The 20,402-nt window shown below is 38.8% G+C and overlaps 2 protein-coding genes across 6 annotated transcripts in view; one reads left to right on the forward strand and one right to left on the reverse strand.

Moving 5' to 3' along the window:
- kifap3a (kinesin-associated protein 3a) overlaps nucleotides 1–358 on the reverse strand; it is a 202,386-nt gene extending 202,028 nt beyond the window's left edge. For all 5 annotated transcript variants that reach the window (XM_048602252.1, XM_048602254.1, XM_048602255.1 and 2 more), the window contains exon 1: nucleotides 195–358. In XM_048602252.1, coding sequence (XP_048458209.1) covers nucleotides 195–226 — 32 coding nt within the window. In that variant the 5' untranslated portion in view covers nucleotides 227–358. The remainder of the gene's footprint in view (nucleotides 1–194) is intronic.
- Nucleotides 359–2,687: 2,329 nt separating this feature from the next.
- ntmt2 (N-terminal Xaa-Pro-Lys N-methyltransferase) lies at nucleotides 2,688–18,189 on the forward strand. Its single transcript, XM_020527063.2, is given in 5 exon segments — nucleotides 2,688–2,853; nucleotides 11,969–12,144; nucleotides 17,197–17,446; nucleotides 17,956–17,998; nucleotides 18,000–18,189. Coding segments are annotated over 5 exon segments (825 nt in total).
- Nucleotides 18,190–20,402: the final 2,213 nt, after the last annotated feature.

Consider the following 20,402-nt stretch of genomic DNA (forward strand, 5'->3'; position numbering starts at 1 on the left):
AGAGTATTGTACACGCTGCACAAATGTCTGCCAAACCCACAGCCGAGAGAGGAGCTGTGAAGTAGACGTTAACAGCAGAATGATTAAGGTGCCGCAGTCACAAAATGCAACAACAGCGACTGCAGGTTCCTGGGCCCAACCCGGTCCTTCCAATAAAGCAACCAGCAACACCCTGCCCCTGCTACAGCACCAACCTCTTCAGGTAGCGAGCATCTTCCGGTTGCATCTTTATCGGCCGCTCCAGTTCTGTCCGCAAAAGCAGTTTCTTTGTTTGCTTACTTTACCCAACACTAGAGCCAACCTCACAGCATCTCCCCGGGTTACCAAGGACAAGTGCAGCCGCCCCACAATCCGCAGCGGTACGCGAGGGCGGGGTCTGCGCCGGAGGGCGGAGCTAAACCTATAATGGTGGACACTCCGCCTGCAGCACCCCCACCAGGCCAACAACAATAACTCCAGGTCAATGGGTCTGTGATCAAAAGCGTCATCAGCAACAAAAATAACTTGCATTTACAGAAAACAAATCAAGACGTTCAGACACTTCGCAAAGGTGCAAATGGAGAAAAGAATGCCCACCTATTAAAGGAAATATTAAATATCGTAATTGAAATCACTCTTCGTGCCCTCATCCATACCTTTTGTCACCCTAAGGCACAACTTCGTATGTTCTCCATAAACTTCAACTCATCCAAAAGTTTGGCACATCTGGCAGCATCTGTGAAGGAAAAAACAGAGTTAATGTTTCGGGTCCGGTGAACGGATTCTGAAGAAGGGTCACCAGACCCGAAACGTTAACTCTGGTTTTTCCTTCACAGATGCTGCCAGACCAGCTGAGCTTTTCCAGAACGTCAGCTTTCCTGCTCCTCTGATGCTGCCTGGCCTGCCCTGTTCATCCAGCTCTACACCTTGTTATCTCAGACTGCAGCATGGGCAGTTCCTACTATCTCTGAGCTTTTCCAGCAACTTTGTTTTTGTTCCTGATTTACAGCATCCGCAGTTCTTTCGGTTTTCATCCAAAATTTTGTCACCTATATCATGTCTTGTATTCATCTATCACCCATGACCTACTAGACTGCATGAAGTCCTGATTGTCCCTCACCTCAAATCACCTCAAATCCGTATAGGGCCCCTCCAATTTTCCCTTCTGCAAATATACTCCAGTCTGAGAGCTATCCGGAACTCTTCTTCCTTCCAACTCTGGTCTCTTGCTCATTTCCACTTTTTATATCCTACTGTTAGTTAGTATGACTTGAAAAGTGAAGCCCCTAAACTCTGGGATTCAATCTCTTAAATCTCTACTCTTCCATCTATCTCAATTCTCTTATTATCCTTTTTAAAACATATAATTTCTGATTAACGTTGAGCCATAATTCTTAATAGCCCCTTCTTTGACTGAGTGACAATATGTTTAAATACACATTTAGGAAAGGTCTTGGAACATTTTAATAAAGACAGGAAGGTTTTGGGTTAAGGTCCCATTCCAAGACTTAAGCACAAAAATTAAAGCTGACATTCCAGTGCATTCTGTCCTTTGTGATGCTTTCAGGTAAGACGTTAAACCAAAATCCTGTCTGTCCTCTCAGGTGGATGTAAACTGTCCTATGGCACTAATTTTTTTTTAGAAAAAGACCAAGGAAATGATCACTGCTGTCCTGGACAATATATATCTCTCAATCAATATCACCAAAATTATTCGATCATCATCGATTTGCTGTTTGTGGGTGCTTGTAATGTGCAAAATGACTTCCACATGTTCTATTTGACAGTAGTGACTGTATAAAATATTTCATTGACTGTAAAGTGCTTTGGGACATCATGTGATCATGAAAGGTACTATAACAATGCTAGTTTTTTTACATGCAAGTTGTTCATAATATATAGCAGTCTACACAATTCATTTAACTGTAGCTGTAGCACATCGTTTATCAAACAAATGAGAAATATATTTTCTCAAAGAATAAAAAAAAGTTTTGAATAATCTCTCAGACAGGTTATTTGGGTTGTAGAAAATGTAACCGAATGTTATGATGGTAGAGTTGTCGTCTTAAATGATTAAAATCCACGCGGCTTACTTTACGAATTTATCTCTCTTCACACTTCCCCAATCTACATGTTTGTGAATTTTTCTAATGCATTTCTCCTCTCAAACTCACTGAACGACCTAGCTCATGTTTTTTTTAAGTTGCTAATTCCTTCACTGTACGAAGGGGAAGTGAATCTCTCCGTCGCAGATAAATCCATCTCCTTTCACAAGGCGTCACTGGCATACATGACACAAATCATTGACTGGGCACTTCGGTTCCCTGTCATCTCACGGAGCCACAACTTTCCTGCATAATCTCAGGAAGTGTTTGAACTTTGTACAAACCTCAATGGAGCATTTAGTAAGATTCACATTCAGCAACGTTTTGTTGTCCAAAAGCTTTGTTTTACACCAGGATTTAGGACTTCCAGAATATGCTTATATGAGATCAATGCAGGCAGAGCTGGTTGGGTAGGAGGGTTGGAGTTCATACGGAGGCGCGTTTTCAGCACCTGCTTGGGGGATCGGAGCCTGATCAGTCCAAGGGCTAGCGCCAAGTTGTTGAGAGCAGTGACACCGGAAAGTTACACCGTGGGATCCGAATCGCCGAAAATTACCTGGAGAAATAGAGGAAACCCAGCGACATTTCAAACGCTAAAATATAATGGAAGAAAAGGTGGAGTGGAAAAAAGCCCACTATGCTTTTAAGTCGCGGTGGGACAGAACTGATGATGATATGTGCCGCAACAGCATGTCTTTCTTTCTCCATAAAACCATTAGGAGTGACTTCTTTTCCAGTTACCTCTTTCTGTTGGAGCAGTTGCCTTTGGGTGAGTTGGAGTGATGCTGCCATACCGATATAGGAAAGGCAGAGTGAGTGAAAATATCGCAGCAAACATAAACTGCGGCTCAATGTTATTATAAAACGCAACATTTATTTAAAGGGGGCTACGTATATTTTCGGATTCCTTAGAGCATATTGGCTAAGTGTTATCATTCAATCATTGATTAAAATAACACTCGATTGTGCAGCAGAGTTTCAGCAAATTTAGCCGAACGATTACAGTCTTGGATCGTTATGACACCTTTTACGACTTGCGCAAAACGCTTTGCAGCTAATAAAATACTTTTTAAAGTGTAAAAGAACAAAGAAAATTACAGCACAGGAACAGGCCCTTCGGCCTTCCAAGCCTGCGCCGATCCAGATCCTCTATCTAAACCTGTCGCCTATTTTCCAAGATAACGCGGTGTAGAGCTGGATGAACACAGCAGGCCAAACAGCATCAGAGGAGCAGGAAGGCTGACGTTTCGGGCCTAGAGCAAGGATCTGTATCCTTCTGCTCCCTGCCCATTCATCTATCTGTCTAGATACATCTTAAATATCGTGCCCGTCTCTACCACCTCCGCTGGCAACGCCTTCCAGGCACCCACCACCCTCTGTGTAAAGAACTTTCCACGCATATCTCCCTTAACCTATTCCCCTCTCACCTTGAAATCATCAACCCTAGTAATTGAGTCCCCCACTCTGGGAAAAAGCTTCTTGCTATCCACCCTGCCTATACCTCTCATAATTTTGTAGACCTCAATCAGGTCCCCCCTCAACCTCCATCTTTCTAATGTAAATAATCCTAATTTACTCAACCTCTCTTCATAGCTAGTGCCCTCCATACCAGGCAACAACCTGGTGAACCTCCCCTGCACCCTCTCCAAAGCATCCACATCCTTTTGGTAATGTGGCGACCGGAACTGTATGCAATAATTGTGTATTGGCGTAATGCAGGATACTGGGCAATTTTGCACACAGTAAGCTCCCATAGTCAGCAATATGATACTGAACACTATAAGGCGTTTTGTGATTTTGATTGAAGGGTAAATATTGGCCAATATCCGGAATCACAACCCACCCATCAAATAAAATCGAGTGTATTTAGACTAGTGCTTCGGTTTGGATGTTTTCTAAATTGCTGAAGATATCGGGCATTTTAAGATAGCTTATCACCAACTCTGAAAATCTACTTGGGAAAGGCTTTATGTGTTGGTCATCATATGATTAAATATGGCAAAACTCACTAGGAGTTTATATGAAGCAAATAACCCACAGTATTAGAGCTGTTTATGTTTTCTTCTAATTAAAAGGATGCTTATTCCAACAATGTACATTATTAATAACATTTATAAAAAGTACATTACAGTAATTACAACTTGAATATCACAATATTTACAAAAAATTCAACTTGTTCCATTTAACATATTCCACTTGATGCAATTGTAAAGGTCGGAATATTTACACGACACATCCCATGTGAGGTAGACGCCCAACAGCAAAAGCATTTCAAATCGGAAATTGCAAAAGACAAACAGATATAACACTCTATATAACATCTTTCATTCCAATGCAGGAATTTGTGTTCTATGGGTTGTTCCCAGGGCTGTAAACCAAGATAATCATTAACTGTGCCTGAAGAACCATCAACTCAGTGAAAGATGCTCTTTGATCTGCCCTAAACTTGCTGGTCTTCCTTTGAGGGAGTTGTCCTCAGTTAAGTATTGCAGACTGGCACATTCTACGGTCCAGGATTACACGTTGAGAGACACGCTAGAGTTGGAGCAGCTGCAGCAGAGACGCAAAGGGGATAGGTTGCTCCCTGGGTCCTTTCAGCCATAGTGCACCAAAGGGCTGGAAATGGAGTACCTCTTAGGCTGGGTGCTGCACAAATACTGTATGTTGTAAGTCTAATTAAAAGGACGGCTCTCTTCATAAGTCCCATAGTAGGTCAAGTCTCCATGAAAAAGTAAGAGGGGGAGGAAGAAAACTGGGACCAGAATGTTTTTGTGTGTGAAGGTGACTGCACATCAGACATGGTTGGGATTTGTCACTGTTGATTATTCTGTCATAACTGAGTAAACAAACAAATAAATAAAAATGCTTTTCACAGTCATTGAACATCTCAAAGCATTTATCATTAAGGAAACACTTCCAAAGTGCAAATGGACACACTTGCAATGCAAGAAATGAGACAATTTGCACACCCCTAACAGTTTGATAATGGACAGAAAATGTGTTTTGTGATGTTGGTTAAAAAATAAATATCGATATGACACTGAGGATAAATCCCCCATTCTTCAGAATAATGCAATGTGATCTTTTACGTTCATCCAAACAAGAAATTGGGGTCTTGGTTTGACATTTCTTCCAAAAGATAGCATCTCTAATAGTGCAGCGCTCCTTCAGTACTACATTAGAGTGTCAACATTGATATTTAAGCACTGGAGTAGGACTTGAACGCAGTATCTCAGCAGCAATAATGCTACCAACAGTAGTATAGCAAACATGAGCATAGGGCAAATCACATGGCAACTTCATCTGAACCCCTCAATCAAGTATTGATTACCTTACTGTATTGTGTTATTTATTTGAAGTACCTTTACCAGTTTGACCAAATTAGCAGTGTTACCACAGTACCTGCAACCACAGCAAGTAATGCAAAATATTAATTCATGAGAATGAGCTGCAGCCCAATGATACAGCATGAATCAGCACTGTATTGACAGGCCATTTTCCATTATAGTTGATATCATGGGATTAACATGCTTATATATAATTTATATTGGCTACCTTCTATAGTGAATTGTGCAGTTTGTTTTTACTGTGAATACTAAACCTGTTTACATTCTTATGCCACATGATACATTTACTGTAATGCTGTTATAATAATTAATTGTATATTTTATCCAAATCACATTCAATGCGACACTGAACAAATTCAGGCTGCTGTAAAAAAAAAATAATGTGGAGGGTCCCAATATACAATGGAATGCACCATTTATCAAAGTGTCACATTGCACTGTTGATTAAGCACAGGTACTGTTGAATATTAATTTTAAAACACTGAGCAAATTCGATGATTGGTGATTAAAATGTTCATAAAAGGTTAATATTTAGCTTGCTGGTGTCTCCACAGAATATTAAGTGCATTTTTTTCAATTATTATCTGAACTAGTGTGCATATGCAATATATTATAGGAATATATATGAGGGATTGCAGATTCTGTAAATGTTCGTAGCAGTCTCTGCTGAACTAAAACATTTTCCATCACCTTACAATGTTTGTTAAAATGTTAACAGACTGAGATAAGGAACTAAAACTCCATTACATGGCTCTTAATTTTAAAAAGAGAAGAGAAGATCAGGTGTAACAAGAAATAGTAGCAGCTTGGGTTGAGCATCTGTAGGTTTTAGGAACAAAGCATAAACCAAATAAGGTAAGGATTTGCAAAGTTCAGCTAAAGTAACACCTGGAAGGGTAAATGATGAGTGCAATATAGTCTGTGTGCAGAGAAAAGGAAGGTGATTGTAAGTTAGCACATTTAGAACAAGAGAAGCAATAACCAGAATGGTAGGAATAAAATGGAGTAGGAGTGTGTATGACAGAGAGTGAATGGTTGGTTGGGGTGAAAGGATGATCCATCACATAGGTTTTTTTCTAATTCAAACTTTAATAGCAGGTTATGTAGAATCATTACTTGACCAGTGTTTAAAAAAAACCACATACTTTACAAAGTTTTGACTTTTTAAAATATTAATTGACAGACTTTATCTATAAAGAGCACTTAGGTCCAGATAACTGTGTCATTGTCCTAAGGACAGGAAGATCACCAGAGCTCTGTTTGAATATATAGTGTTATTTTACCATTACACTCCACATGCACGCCTGCGCTCACGTGGATGAGTCTAAATTTCTGCATCTGTCAATCACTAGGCTGATGAGAAAAGTAGGTGGGAGTTTTAAAAAAGCAATCACCCAGGATTCTGAATTTGATATGTGATTTATAATGTCATTCCCTGAGTCATCAAAGTGATGTGAAACTTTACACTACATTTAATTCTTTGCGTAAGTGACCTTTAGTATTTTTCCTAGAGTCCCGCAGCACAGAGACAGGCCCTTCAGCCCAAACTGGTCCATGCCAACCAAAATGTCCATCCACGCTAAATCCATTTCCCTGCACTTGGCCTATATCCTCTTAAATGCTGTACTTGAGGCAGCTTCAATCCTTCTTTCTGATTCTGCATGTTTTATTGAATAATCAAGCAAATTTATTTTCCCCTTTATGTTTATTGTGCCAAAACTTCATTTACATCATCTTACTGATAATTCTTTGATTAGTAGAAATAACCTTCATTTATCTTCTCTGATATTCACATGCTTCTGCAAACCCAAGACCAGATTCAAACTCTAGATGCTGCTGATCAGCCACCAAATGAAGAATTTGCATCATAACATCTCTTGGGGATGTGCAGAAAATGTAGGAAGCCTGTAGGCTTTCAGTCTCGTCATTTCCTCAAATGACCAAGATGCAACACTACTGCTTGATGTGGAATCCCAGGAAACTGTCACAGAACTGTGCCATCTGTTGGAGCATTCCAGATGTTGGGTGATATCTTTGAGAACTCCATATTGTAACACAACTAACTCCATTAATAGGCAAGGGCTCCATTCAGTCAATGTCCAAGTCATGTGTGACATCAAGACCACATCTTAAAGATCTGTACCAGGTACCCTGGAAACTGCCATGATGGCTGTATCTTTGAAAGCACTCAGGTTCCTGCTTCATTACAAGAGCCAGAAGCCTTCCAACAATGGCTGCTGGGAGTCACGGTCTGCCCTTTCCAACTGTGGCTGATGACTCCTGCTATCAAACCCTCGACTGTGATGGAGTATCAAGACAACGTAGCCCATTCTTACACAAGGGCATTGTGAAGCAGACGATAGGTCTCCTCAAGGTGAGGTTCTAATGCCTCAATTAGCCTGGGGGGACCTTGTAGAATACATCAGACAGCATATGCTGCATAATCTGTGTTGGCTGTGATCTGGGCAATGAATGTAGGCAAAAAACGGATGCTTTGAATGAGGAGGAACTTGGGATCCACAGATGTGATGGAGAAAGCCTGCCCTATATTGGAGTCAGTTGACCTTAGAGTTTTGGGCAGACAGCCAAGGAGGCATTTGTTTCTAGACAGCCCAGACATGCTGAGGGTGACATAATTAGATTCATGGCTTGAATTTCCACAAGGTTGAGTGTTGCAGGCAGATTGGAGGGGCCAGGCACTTCTGAAGTGTTCTGAGAGGAGACTTCTGGGGTTCTATCTGTGGTCACCCCTCCAAATAGTTGCCTGCTAATACCATTCTCTCTCCTTCTGTGGAAGAGGTGCCTGGTATGAGGTTGATCTCCTTTGTATCCCTGTTGCCTTGCTGTTGGTGCTGAGCACCAATGGCTAGAATGATGAAGTGCAGATCTGAGCATATCTCCAGCAACCAGTGAACGTTCGCTGGACCTGGCTGTCATGGCAGCCTCTGCGCCATCCTTGGAGACATCCAGATACATGCATGATTGAACCAACATGATACCAATTGAGTTAGTGTTTCCAATAAACATGCCTGCTATACCTGTGCTTATTTGTGTGTTTTGGATGAAGTTATGAATGGCCAACACCAACTCCTGCCTGGACCGGAGGAAGTTCCTGGTCTGTGGCTGTCCTCTGAGTGCCAGAAAACTGGCAAATATTTTCCTCGGCCAGCTGCGGAGATGTGGCAATGATGTGCTCACCAGAATATGCTCATGAGTCTAAATCTAGCAAAAATAGCTACTGAGGCATCATCTGAGCTAGTGTTGGGTACAGGACACAACCTTGTTGGTGCTTCCTCTGAGGGATCTGAGGCTTCTTCCTCGAAAGTAGAGAAAGGCCTGGTGGCTGGAGGGCTGCTCTCTTCTGGGAGAACATTATGTGGTTACTGTTTTTGACTGCAGAACACAGAATAGGAAATGGATTGGGTAGAATTTTTGGAAGCTTGAGCATGTTTGGCATTCCTTCACAGTGGGGTTAATGAGTGAGCATATCGTAATGAATTTTGCTTGGTTGAATTGACGAGGATGTCTCGACATCACCACATGTGTGGCCTCCATTCCCTCCTGTGAGCTCAAGGATCTTCTTCTCTTGATAAGTGACAAGACAGATGTCAGCTGCCCCACCACTGATCATGGCCCTTTCAGTGGAATTATGGGCCATTTTCCTCTGCAATGAGACAAAGGAAGAGATGAATCAGATGGAAGAGGCTGACACAACTGTTAGAGTTGATGCAAGTAAACAAAGTTGGGGAGGTGTCCCAAGCAAGTGAGTAGGAAGCACAGAGGGCAGGAAGGATTAATAGTTTGCCAGGCATGAGGTGAGTAAGATCTGTTGAGTGGAGATACTATCTGCAATAATGACAGTGGTAGACCTTGAGTCTTGACGGGAGGTGAGTGCAGTGCAGAGTTATGGTGAGTATGAAGTAACCAAGAGAAGGTGGTGGCACCTATTCTTGTGGAGTGCCAGAGGTCATTAACCTTCTTCCTGTACTGCTGGGCATTTCTCTGGACCACGGAGACCACATCAATTCTCATGGCAACTTCAGATCAGGATCTGGTGCTGTGGTAAAATCTGTCAGTCCAAGGGAAAGATAACAGCTCTCCTCCCCACCACTTGAACCAACAGGATCTCCGGATCCCTGTCTGAGATCCGGATGCCAATTTTCCTCTGTCAGTCACCAACTTTGGAATTTTTCACACATTCAAACTGTGAAAGTGAATTGACTTGAAGTGTTTGAATGGGTGAGCAGCTGGGGTTTAAATATGGCGCCAATGCAGCAACACCAGATTGTCACTGCACCCGTAAGCACTTTCTCTGCTGCTGAGTGCAAGATAGTGCGAGAGCAGTGTCATGGTTGTATTGTGCATACTTAATGAGGGAACCACTTTAAAATTGTATGAGAACACTCACTAAGGCTCAAAAAGAGAAACACTCCAAAGTCGACACAGCCAAGTTTTGAACAAAATTCAGGCCATTGTATTTACTTAAAGAAAAGATCAAACTTAGATGTCATTAATATAAGGTAGTTACCAGCAGGTCCAATAGTGAATTCAGGAGAAATCTCTTTACCCAAAGATTAGCAAGAATGTGAATCTTTATCATGAAGAGTAGTTTAGTTGCATTCAAAGAGAAGCTATGTAAGCAATCAGAAGGAAAAGAATAGAAGGATAAGCTGATAGAATTAGCTGAATCAGTCTGAGGAGACTCATATGGAGCATAAACATCAGCATTGATGACTGAGTTCAATAGTCTGTTTTCTTGCTGTAGGCTCTATGTAACTTTATATAAAGCTAATTACAGTGAGACATAAATCTGTGATCCTCATAATCCCCTTTGTAAAACTCTTATTTCCTGCAAATTCTAGTTTGAAAACCTGGGAAAAGCAAAATGAACTATTCCAAACATTATGGAAATATTCAAATTACAGAGTGCCCATTAAATGTGATCAGGGGCTTTGAGCTTCCTTCATGGAATTTTGGCAATGAATGATAATATTTGTAAAGGAGTTTTAGTAGGCTGTATTTAGGAAACAGACTTTCAAATTTATGCATTCCAATATTGTGACAGGATTTGTGTTCCCCCCATTATTGTAATTATAACACTTTTAAAGCATTTGAAAAAAATGCATTGCTGATCCAGAAAACTTTTACTTCAAAATTATTTCTGTAATCTGCCTCATTTTAGCAGCATAAGAAAGGTTTTACTGGATTTACAATTCACAATTGTTCGAATAAGGTCTAGACAATAACAATGTAAACAATTGTGTTTGTTTGTTTCGTTATTCTCACCCTCCATTTTATACACATTAAACCCATGTTTTTGTCTTTCTGGGTCAAGCAATGAATGATTTACTGAAGGGGATGGTAGACAGGGACTGTTTCCAAGACCTCTGCAGATTCTGCTTGGAGTTAGTTTTTACAAGATGCAAAAGAACATCTGTTCTCCATTTAGTGCCTTTATCCTGACAACATAGTCAAGAATAGCAACTTGATTGCCTTGTGCAAAATTATGGGTGCAACCCACATCCTAACACAGTTTATTGGAGCACTGATATATTGTGCCTGCATTCAACCAGCTTTAGGTACATTAGAATCAATACTACCATCATCTGGCCTCTCTCTCTTTGGGTCAACTAAGAGCCTTTCAGTTTTGATTGAAATGACTGAGAAGTGAGATATCATGTTATAACATATGTTTAAAAAGCCGAGTTTTTGTTTGTTTCATATTGTGAAAAAAGGTCTGCGTAGGAACAGCAACATCCTTGGCTAACTCCAGCTGGATGACTTCACATGGCGTTGCAGTATGGATTGATGGTCTGATTCTCCTTTGATGGCAGATTCTGCCTGCTCGCACATGGAGAAAAAAACAAAAGCTCTAAAAACGAGCTCAGGAAAACACCGTCCTTATAAAAACAGACATGTGGAGATGGAGGTGCGGGTTGATAAATCACTGCCAAACAACTTGCCAAGTGCTAAACTTTGAATGTCTTTGGTCCTTAACTATTAAACACCCAGCATTCAATCTTGATTCAAACTAAGGAGACAGTAATGCTTTCAATTATTTGAAACTACATCGTATATCTTCTTGTTTAAAACTCCAACTCATTTAACCAATAGCCAACCTCCCAGCCATTTTCACTGAGAAATATTATACTATCACATTTGCTGCAAGCCAGAACATCTGTTTTATTGATAAAGTGTGATGAATAGTTTAGAATAATATTTCACTTTTTAAAATGCTTGACATATATTATCAGCATGGCAACTTCATGATGGTGAAATGTAATGTGTCATCCTCAATATACAGTCCTATCTCAGTTTTTATCTGGCAAAATCTCTTGTAAAATTTAAAAGCAAATAATTTGGACAAGCATTGTGACATATTAAAAATGCTTCTTTTAGTGATGCTATGATTGAGGCTGACACATGATGAAATGAAGCAATGAATGAGAGAGTACAAGCATATTAAATGACAACCTTCGTAACCAGCTTTGTTTCTTTTCATATAAAAAACATTTATATTTTTGTATTTTCTTTCAGTGAAGCTGTTCACTTTGACAAGAGAGATGATTAATGGTGAAATGCAGTTCTACGCCAGAGCTAGACGATTCTATGAAGAGGTTCCAGCAACAGAGGAGGGTATGATGGGAGACTTTTTGGAACTCAACTGCATAGATGTGGAGGCCTCCAGTGTGTTTCTAAGGAAGCTCGTAGGAGTAAGTCCAAAGCTGTAACTACAGAAAGTTAACAGAAATGGTAGACAATGAATACCAAAGGGCATTGTTAAACTGAAGTGTTACCAGACACTCAAATAAATAAGTGTAGTAACACCAAGGCTAACTCCAAACATAAGTAAGTGAGGAATGCTAGAGATGAAGTATAGGTCACAAAGGTTTGAAATCATGCCACAATGTCCCGGGTTCAATCCTAATCTGGATTTATTAGTTTTTGGAGAGCCAAAATCAGTCAGGGTTTACATTCCTCATTGCTGTTATCAAACCCATTTCTGTGTATGCATAGCTGTTAGATGAAGGCAAAATCAGACTTAACTGTAATGCTACCATGCTGAATAACTTGCCACCCCCATCAAGGGTCAGAGTTTAAAATTATTTATTTATCAAATGTGGGCATCATTGATAAAATCTGCACTTATTGCACATTCTTAATTGCCCTTGAGTAGGTATTGGTAAGCACCCTTCTTGAACTAGTGCAATCCATCTGATGAAGGTGTTCTGTTCCCACAGTGCTGTTGGATAGAGGATTTTGAGCCAATAACGATGAAGGAACAACAATATTTATCTAAGTCAGAGTGATGTGTGACTCAGAGGGAAGTCTTCAGGTGGTTATGAGTTCATCTGTCTATCCCTTTTGTCCTTGTCAATTTTTGAAGGTATTGTCAAAGGAATCTTGGCAAATTGCTGCAGTGCATCTAGTTGGCACCACAACTGGTGTCTATGTGTGCTGATGGTGGAGAGAATGCATACATAGGGTGGTAGATGGGGTGCCATTCAAGTGCGTTGCTTTCTTCTGGCTGAATCATGCTTTCTGAATATTGCTGGAGTTGCAATTCAAGAGTATTTCATTATGTTCCTGACTTATGCACTGTCAATGGTGGAACGTTTCTGGGGAATCAGGAATTAACTTATTCACCACCAAATTCCTGGCCTGTAATCTTGTAGCCACAGTATTATGTGGCTGGTCCAGCTACCTTTCAAGTTTGAAGGACCTATCTGAAGATGTTACCAAAAGAATGAGAAAGGGTGTTTGGTGGATGTAGTATGTTTGAACTTTGATAAAGTCTCCCGCAGAAGTCAATCATCAAAATTAAGCACATTGTACAGGAGGAAATATACTGGCATGGATTAATGATTGGCTAACAGGAAAATAACAGAAAGTATGAATAAATGGGTCATTCTTTTATTGACAAGCAAGGATCCATACTTGGACTCCAGCTGTTGACAATATATATCAATGACTTGGGTTTGTGGACTAAATGGAATATTTTCAGATTTGCAGATGATGCAAAGCTTGGTAGGAACGTGTGTTGTGAGGAAGAAACAGAGTGGCTTCAAAAATACTTAGACAGATTTGATAAGAGGGCAAAAGCATAGCAGGTGGTAAGAACAGATGTGCAGACTGTGCTTACATGGCTAAAGTTGGAAAATGTAGACATATAAATGAATCTAGGTATTCTAATGTGCAGGTGCAGCAGTAGGACAACTTATGTTGTGTTAATCTTTATTGCAAGAGGATTCAAATAAAAGAATAAATTGAATAGAAACTTGGTTAGGACATATCTGAGTACTATGTACAGTTTTGGTCTCCTTACCCTCGGAAGGATATTATTGCCGTTGAGGGTGTGCAATAAAAGATTCACTTTGGCTGCTAGTCTGACTTGTGAAGAGAGATTGGGCCTGTGCTCTCGAGAGTTTTGAAGAATAAGAGGTGATTTCATTGACACCTACAAAGTACTTAAAGAAACAGACAGGGTCGATGCAGGTAAATTGCTTTCCCTGGCTGGGGAGTCTTGAACAAGGGAACATAATTTCCAGATAAGGGATAAGCCTCTTAGATGCAAAATTATGAGAATTTATTTTATTCAGAAGGTTGTGAATCTTTGGAATTCTCTGTTGCAGAGAGGTGTGGAAGCTCAGCCATTGTGTACATTTAAATTTCGAAATATCAATGATGCAATGGAATCTGTGATAGTGTGGGTAAAAAGACACTGAAGTGGATAATCAGTCATGATTGTATCGAATAGTGGAGCAGGCATGTTGGGCTGAACAGCCTTGTCCTGACCCTATGGTCCTTTTTCTAAAACCTATTAAAAGGAATTTGACAAGGGCAAACTTGATGCTGTGAGTAAAGTGGAAACATTAGGGCAGCACGTAACAGCAGACCGTTAATGTGTGGCATTGTCAGCAGTCCAGTTCACCATAATATACAATTGTGTTGCCATCATCCTCCTGACTGCAGTATAGACACATGTATGATGTGCAATGTCATTGCAAGTTGACCATGATTAGAACTGGAGATTTCGTGTATTTGGCATTCTCAAGTATAAGAAAAAAGGAAAAAGAGGTGGCATAATTCTGTTAATAAAGGATGAATTCAGAATAAGTACTGAGAAATGATCTTTTCTCAGCAGAACAAGATGCAGAGTAAGTATAAGTGGGGATAAGAAATAGCAAGGGAATGAAATCACTACTAGGGGTAGTTTATGCACTCATTAGTAGTAACTACACTGTATAACAGAGGATAAATTAAGAAATAGGAGTTTGTAGGAAAGGTACTGCAATAACTGAGGGTGATTTTAATCATCATATAGATTGAACAAAACAAACTGGCAAAGGTGACTTTGACAAAGTGTTCAAAGTTTGTATTCAGGACAGTTTCTTCTTTCCATACATTGTGGAACTATCCAGTGAGTAGGCTATTTATGGTCTGATGATGTATATTGTGGCAGATTTTATTAATGACCACTTAGTAAAGGATTCCCCTAATGAGAGTGATCTTAACATGACAATTTCACATTCAGTTTGAAGGTTAGCAATTTGTGTCTGCAGCTAGACTCTTGCTTAAGGACAATTCAAAAATATGAAGTCAGAGTTGGCTAAAGTGGACCTGAAAAATAGGGGAAAAGGTAGGGCAGTAGATAAACAATGGCCGATATTTAACGATATATTTCAAAATACTCATTAACCTCAGTTATTAATAGATGTCTTTACATTGGAGTCATTTCAGAGATTCACTAGGTTGATTCTGGGAATGAAGGGTTTGAGTGGGCTGCACCTAAACCATTTAGGTCTTAGAAGCATAAGAGGTGCTCTTATTGAAACATATAAGATTCTAAGTTTGACTTTACAGAGTAAATGTTGAGAGTGTTTCCCTTTGTGGGGGAATTTAGAAAATAGTTTGAAAACAGCGGATCGCCCATTTAACATCGATAAAGGCGAGAAATTTCTTCTCTCGTACTGTCATCAATCTTTGGAATTCTCTAACCCAATCATCAGGAGTGGAGGCTGAGCTTTGAATATATTCAATGATTAAAATAGACAGATTTTTGAACTACAAGGTAGTCAAGGGTTATGGCAACAGGGAGGAAAGTCAACTTAAGGCCACAATCAGATCATCAACTATCTTAATCAATAGCAGCATAGGCTCAAAGAGGCAAATGACCTGCTGCTTTTTCTTATGTTACTAGGAATGTCCACTGAGATGAATGTGCATAATGTGTAAAAAACAAAAGGAAACTCAATCTATTTTAAATCCTCCAGTCCTCTGGTTTAAAGTGTAGTTTTTGTAAGCATGGCTTTTGCATGTTAGAAGCTCAAGTGAAAAAATAAAATATACAGATAGTCACTCTCCCGTCTTCTTGATTTCTGACAAGACTGTCAGATATATGGATATTGAACTTAATGAACAAGATATAAAACAGAATGGCAGTGCAAAGTCAAAATAAAAGTTTAATGCAAACGTTAAATAAAATCCGACTTCTGCAATGAACAGCAGGTCACTCAATGTTTTAAAGAGAAATCGGCTAGGTACGTCTTTTTCAAATGATGGCTTCTACTCAAAATTGCAAGCTGTTACCTTCAACAAAGATAACAATCTATTATTATCACATTTTAAGATACATTATTTTCTGTTTTTTTAACAATTTCCTTTTATGTTTGTTGTTGTATTTAACAATGGCACTACCCGTGTAATTTCAAAAACTAATACGGTCCTGCCTTTCACCTTATGGAAGCCTTCTGCACTTTTCCCAGTGAAAAATAGTGAACATTGCTGTGTAGGATAATCAGTGTAAAATGACTAACATGGCTAATTGACAATCTTTGTACTTCCAAAACCTAATCTTGTGGTGCACCCTTCATGATCTGTCCTCCTCTGTGAAAGTGGAGAACATAGATATATGTGGTGTACTTTGCTTTTTATTTTGGCCTTATTTTCGAAATCAAAAAAAATTCACGTAACCAACTAACAAAACAGCATAGAGCCTAATTTCAACTCAGTGTAAGTAGATAGGTTACAAGTAAGTTGAAATCTCATCCCGTGAATCTATTGAAGATTTTGGTAAGTTAAAAAGTTTAGTAAATATTGTCATAACAGCAGGCTGTCGACAGGATGGAATTACATGCAGATATGTGATTGAATGTACCATATTTTCTTTCAAATATTATGCTTTTAGATTTCACTTTAGCATTTGTTCATAGCCATTCAGATGTGTAGGGAATATACTTTTCTGCTGATGAATTACATTGACCATTTAATTGTTTTTCTTTTGTACAATTTTCACCAGCAAAAGGATTTAATTATATTACACTATCAAAAATTATGATTGGCTTATGATTGAAAGTATACATGGGTTGGCATTAAACATTAGTGAGAGATGCTTTTGTAACAACTGAAGTGTATCTTCTTCCCACACTCACACTAGTACAACTGCAAACCGTACATTTTATACACAGCAGTCCTTGAAACAAACTTCAGTTCACTTTTATAAAATGTGATTGCACATTGTCAGTTCTATTATATTGCACTCTGCAATACTGAATGTTTAACATGACTTCCCTTCTGAACTTAATTTTCAATTTCTATAACTTCTCTCACAATGCAATTAGTGTCCTTCGAGTTGGATCATTTTCTCTGACGACTGCAAAATTAAAAATGTTTTCATGGTAGTATTTGTGCATAAACATTCTGAATATATGCCTTTCTAATAAGAATCTGCCATATAAATAATCATGTATCCTCAACTTTGATAGGGTCCAGGAAAAGCTGGTACCAAATATGTCTTGGATTGTGGCTGTGGAATTGGCAGAGTCACTAGATATGTCCTACTGCCTGTTTTCTCCTCTGCTGATGTGGTGGACATGATGGATAACTTTTTATTTGAAGCTGTTTCCTACATAGGAAAAGACGTGAGAAAAGTGAAGGATTATTTCTGTGTTGCCTTACAGGACTTCACTCCCCCCATCAAAAAATATGATGTTATCTGGATTCAATGGGTGACAGGTGAGCGGTTACTAGATATCACTACCAATTCAACAATATCGCTAGATTTCCTCTGTATTTATGGTTCACGAACCGTCTTGTGTAAAATACATATTTCCTTGCTGAAATTTGTGGAACATTGAACAATGAAATAATTAAAAATTGGATAGAGAATATAACAGGCTACAGATTGAATGAAAACTCAAAGAAGATTTTGTTTTGTAAATTTGAATTCTTTAAAAAACATTATGGTCATCAAGCCTAGTCATGTCAATTTGGAGATTAGTAAGGAAAGCCCAAGCTACTCTTCACTTGGAGGGGAAAAAAGTGTCACTCTTACTACCTTTGTGCATTTCAAGATAGTATATTATAGAATAGCATTTGCAGTGATCAGGGATAAGCCTTTTTTTAAAACTTTCTCAGCAGGGGATATTATAGGGTACAGATTAGGCAACAGTAAGGAAAATAGTAAAGCTTTAAAAATAAACAAAAACTGTCAGGTTTTAAGTACAACCTTTCTCCTAATGCAGGACATTTAACTGACAAGGATCTGATGGAATTCCTAATCAGATGCAGTTATTATCATTAAAGATAATGTTGGTCGACAGGGATGTATCCTGGACCAAGCAGACAGCAGCGTGATTCGGGAAGTTGAGATTCTGAGAAACATAATAGCAAAAGCTGATCTGGAGATCATATGTGCAGAGAAACAGCTCAACATCCCTGAATAGTTGGTACCCGTTTGGATGCTGGCCTTGAAATAGTAATTCATTCTGACTGACTTGTTAACCTCGATTTATCTACCTAAATCAAGCCAAGAGTTCTTGGAGGGAAAAATTTATATATATCATATATATATGGATGTATATAGTTACCACTGGATGAAGATGTTTTGTGATCTACGAACGTCCAACATAATAAACTATATAACATCCACTCATACATAATTGGTGCATCCTCGTTTTAAATTTTTATGTTTATTTTTCATTACATTAAAAACCATGGAACTTTTAGTTTTCTTTTCAATGCAATGTAGCAATTATGGTCAAGTTTGGTAAAGAGGCTGTCAGGTCTATTCTAACATTATTCAGTCCAATCATGCCTAGAGCAGTCATACCAATAAAACATTGGACATTTTGTGCAATTAAATAAATTAAATCATATTCAATATTGCTCAATTACTGCAAGGCATTTGAGATGTTCTTAATTTAATTTTTTGTTTTTTTTTGTAAAGATAATTCATTCTAAATGTGTTTTTTTATCAACTGAAAGACCAGGGCAATCTGTGTTGACAGATCCTACACTTGCTAGTCCAGTTTAGCAATTGCATCCACTCTGTTTAGTAAAATTGGGAAAAAGAAATCTCCCTGAAATCCTCATGAAAAGCTTGGGGATAACCTTTGTATTTTAAATTGCATTCACCTTCAACCTTACATTTATATTCTGTGTGTTCAATGTCAGTGGCATTGTGGTCTGGGCTCCCAAAAGCAAGTTTGCTTGATTAAGCACAGGATAGTTTGCCTGGCTTGTGTGTATACAGGTATACGTAACAATAGAAAATGGATTAGAAAAATAAATTTGCTTATTGGAATTATCAATTCCCAATGTGCAACCAATAAGGCTAACTGATCGAGTGATATAATGAAATGTGTATGCCACATGACAACCTGGATTTATGCAGAAACATCAGCTATAGTTATGGTCTGGATTAACTCGTTTTGATACTTATCTCGCTGTTTTCCACTTGTTTTATTTTTTTCCTCTTTTGAGTGATCAATGATCCTTTTGATCCTGCCCTAACAAAATAATGAGCTGCCTAACTGTCATTGGAAATGTATTGGCAACTCAGCAGTTTAATATAAATAAAGCCAAATCTACAAAGCAAAGTATTTTGGAAGAAAACATTTATAATTTTACCGGAAAATCAAAGAGGAAACTGTTCTATTTTGACAGTGTTACAAAGGTAAAGTAATGAAGAGAAACTTTCCTCATCTATCCTCATTTCTCCACAAACTCACTGAATAAAATAAAACAGTAATACCCCCACAAAGGTTCCTTTGCCTATCAAAACAAAATTAACTACATCAGTCATAGGCTTTTTCGTACAAACCACTTTAAAGCATTCCAGCAATCTGACCAAAAACTGCATTGGATTTTATATGAAGGGGATGAGAAGCTTCAACTGAAAAAGTCTTCAGTTAATTCACCACGTGGTTTAGAAGGAGCTTCTTAAGTTTCAACAGCTGCATAACTGCTGAATCTCAGGCTTTCTTCTGGTAGCTGAGCAGACAACTGTAATCTGCAAACTCCAAACATTGATAACATTACCGACTGTTGCAGAGCAAACCTCTCATTTGATTAGGTGTAAAAAAGGCCTGATGACCTAAGCTGCTTTTTACAGGGTGTGAAAATACCTTTCAAATTTATCTCTTTTCTCCACCCCACGCCAGTCTCCTCCCCAGCCATGAGCTTATTTCATGAAAATGATTTTATGAAACACAAGGAAGCTGTGAAAGCTGACAGTAAATAAGTACAAGGTGCTGTTTTCAAACATCAGTAGTTGGTTGATTCCCATGATGAAATGCAGATCATTTCTATTTACAGACATGTTCTTGGATTTGTGACCACTCCCTCTCCACCCCACACAATTTCTAACGAATGTAATTAATTACCCTAGTGTGGCATGCACACCCATTGACAAAGTAGAGCATAGTTCTGGTTCACATATGGTGAATATATGAGCATCAAAAGCAGTAGGAGTACTTGAGGTCCCTCAAAGGAACACATGTATTTGCTCTTCTTTCAATTCAGAAAGCCAAAGAGAGAGAAAATGATTGCTAAACAAAATGTGAGACACAGAAAATTTACAGTATGAGAAAGCAGTGGAAGTTGTAGAAAGAGTGCTTCAATTTTCTTTGCTCAACATCAGATGGTTAGGTTTTGAATTCAGCTTAAGGACTTGTTTTAAAAAATTGGA

Source organism: Rhincodon typus, chromosome 10, assembly GCF_021869965.1.
Source record: "Rhincodon typus isolate 14 chromosome 10, sRhiTyp1.1, whole genome shotgun sequence".
Classification (NCBI taxonomy): domain Eukaryota; kingdom Metazoa; phylum Chordata; class Chondrichthyes; order Orectolobiformes; family Rhincodontidae; genus Rhincodon; species Rhincodon typus.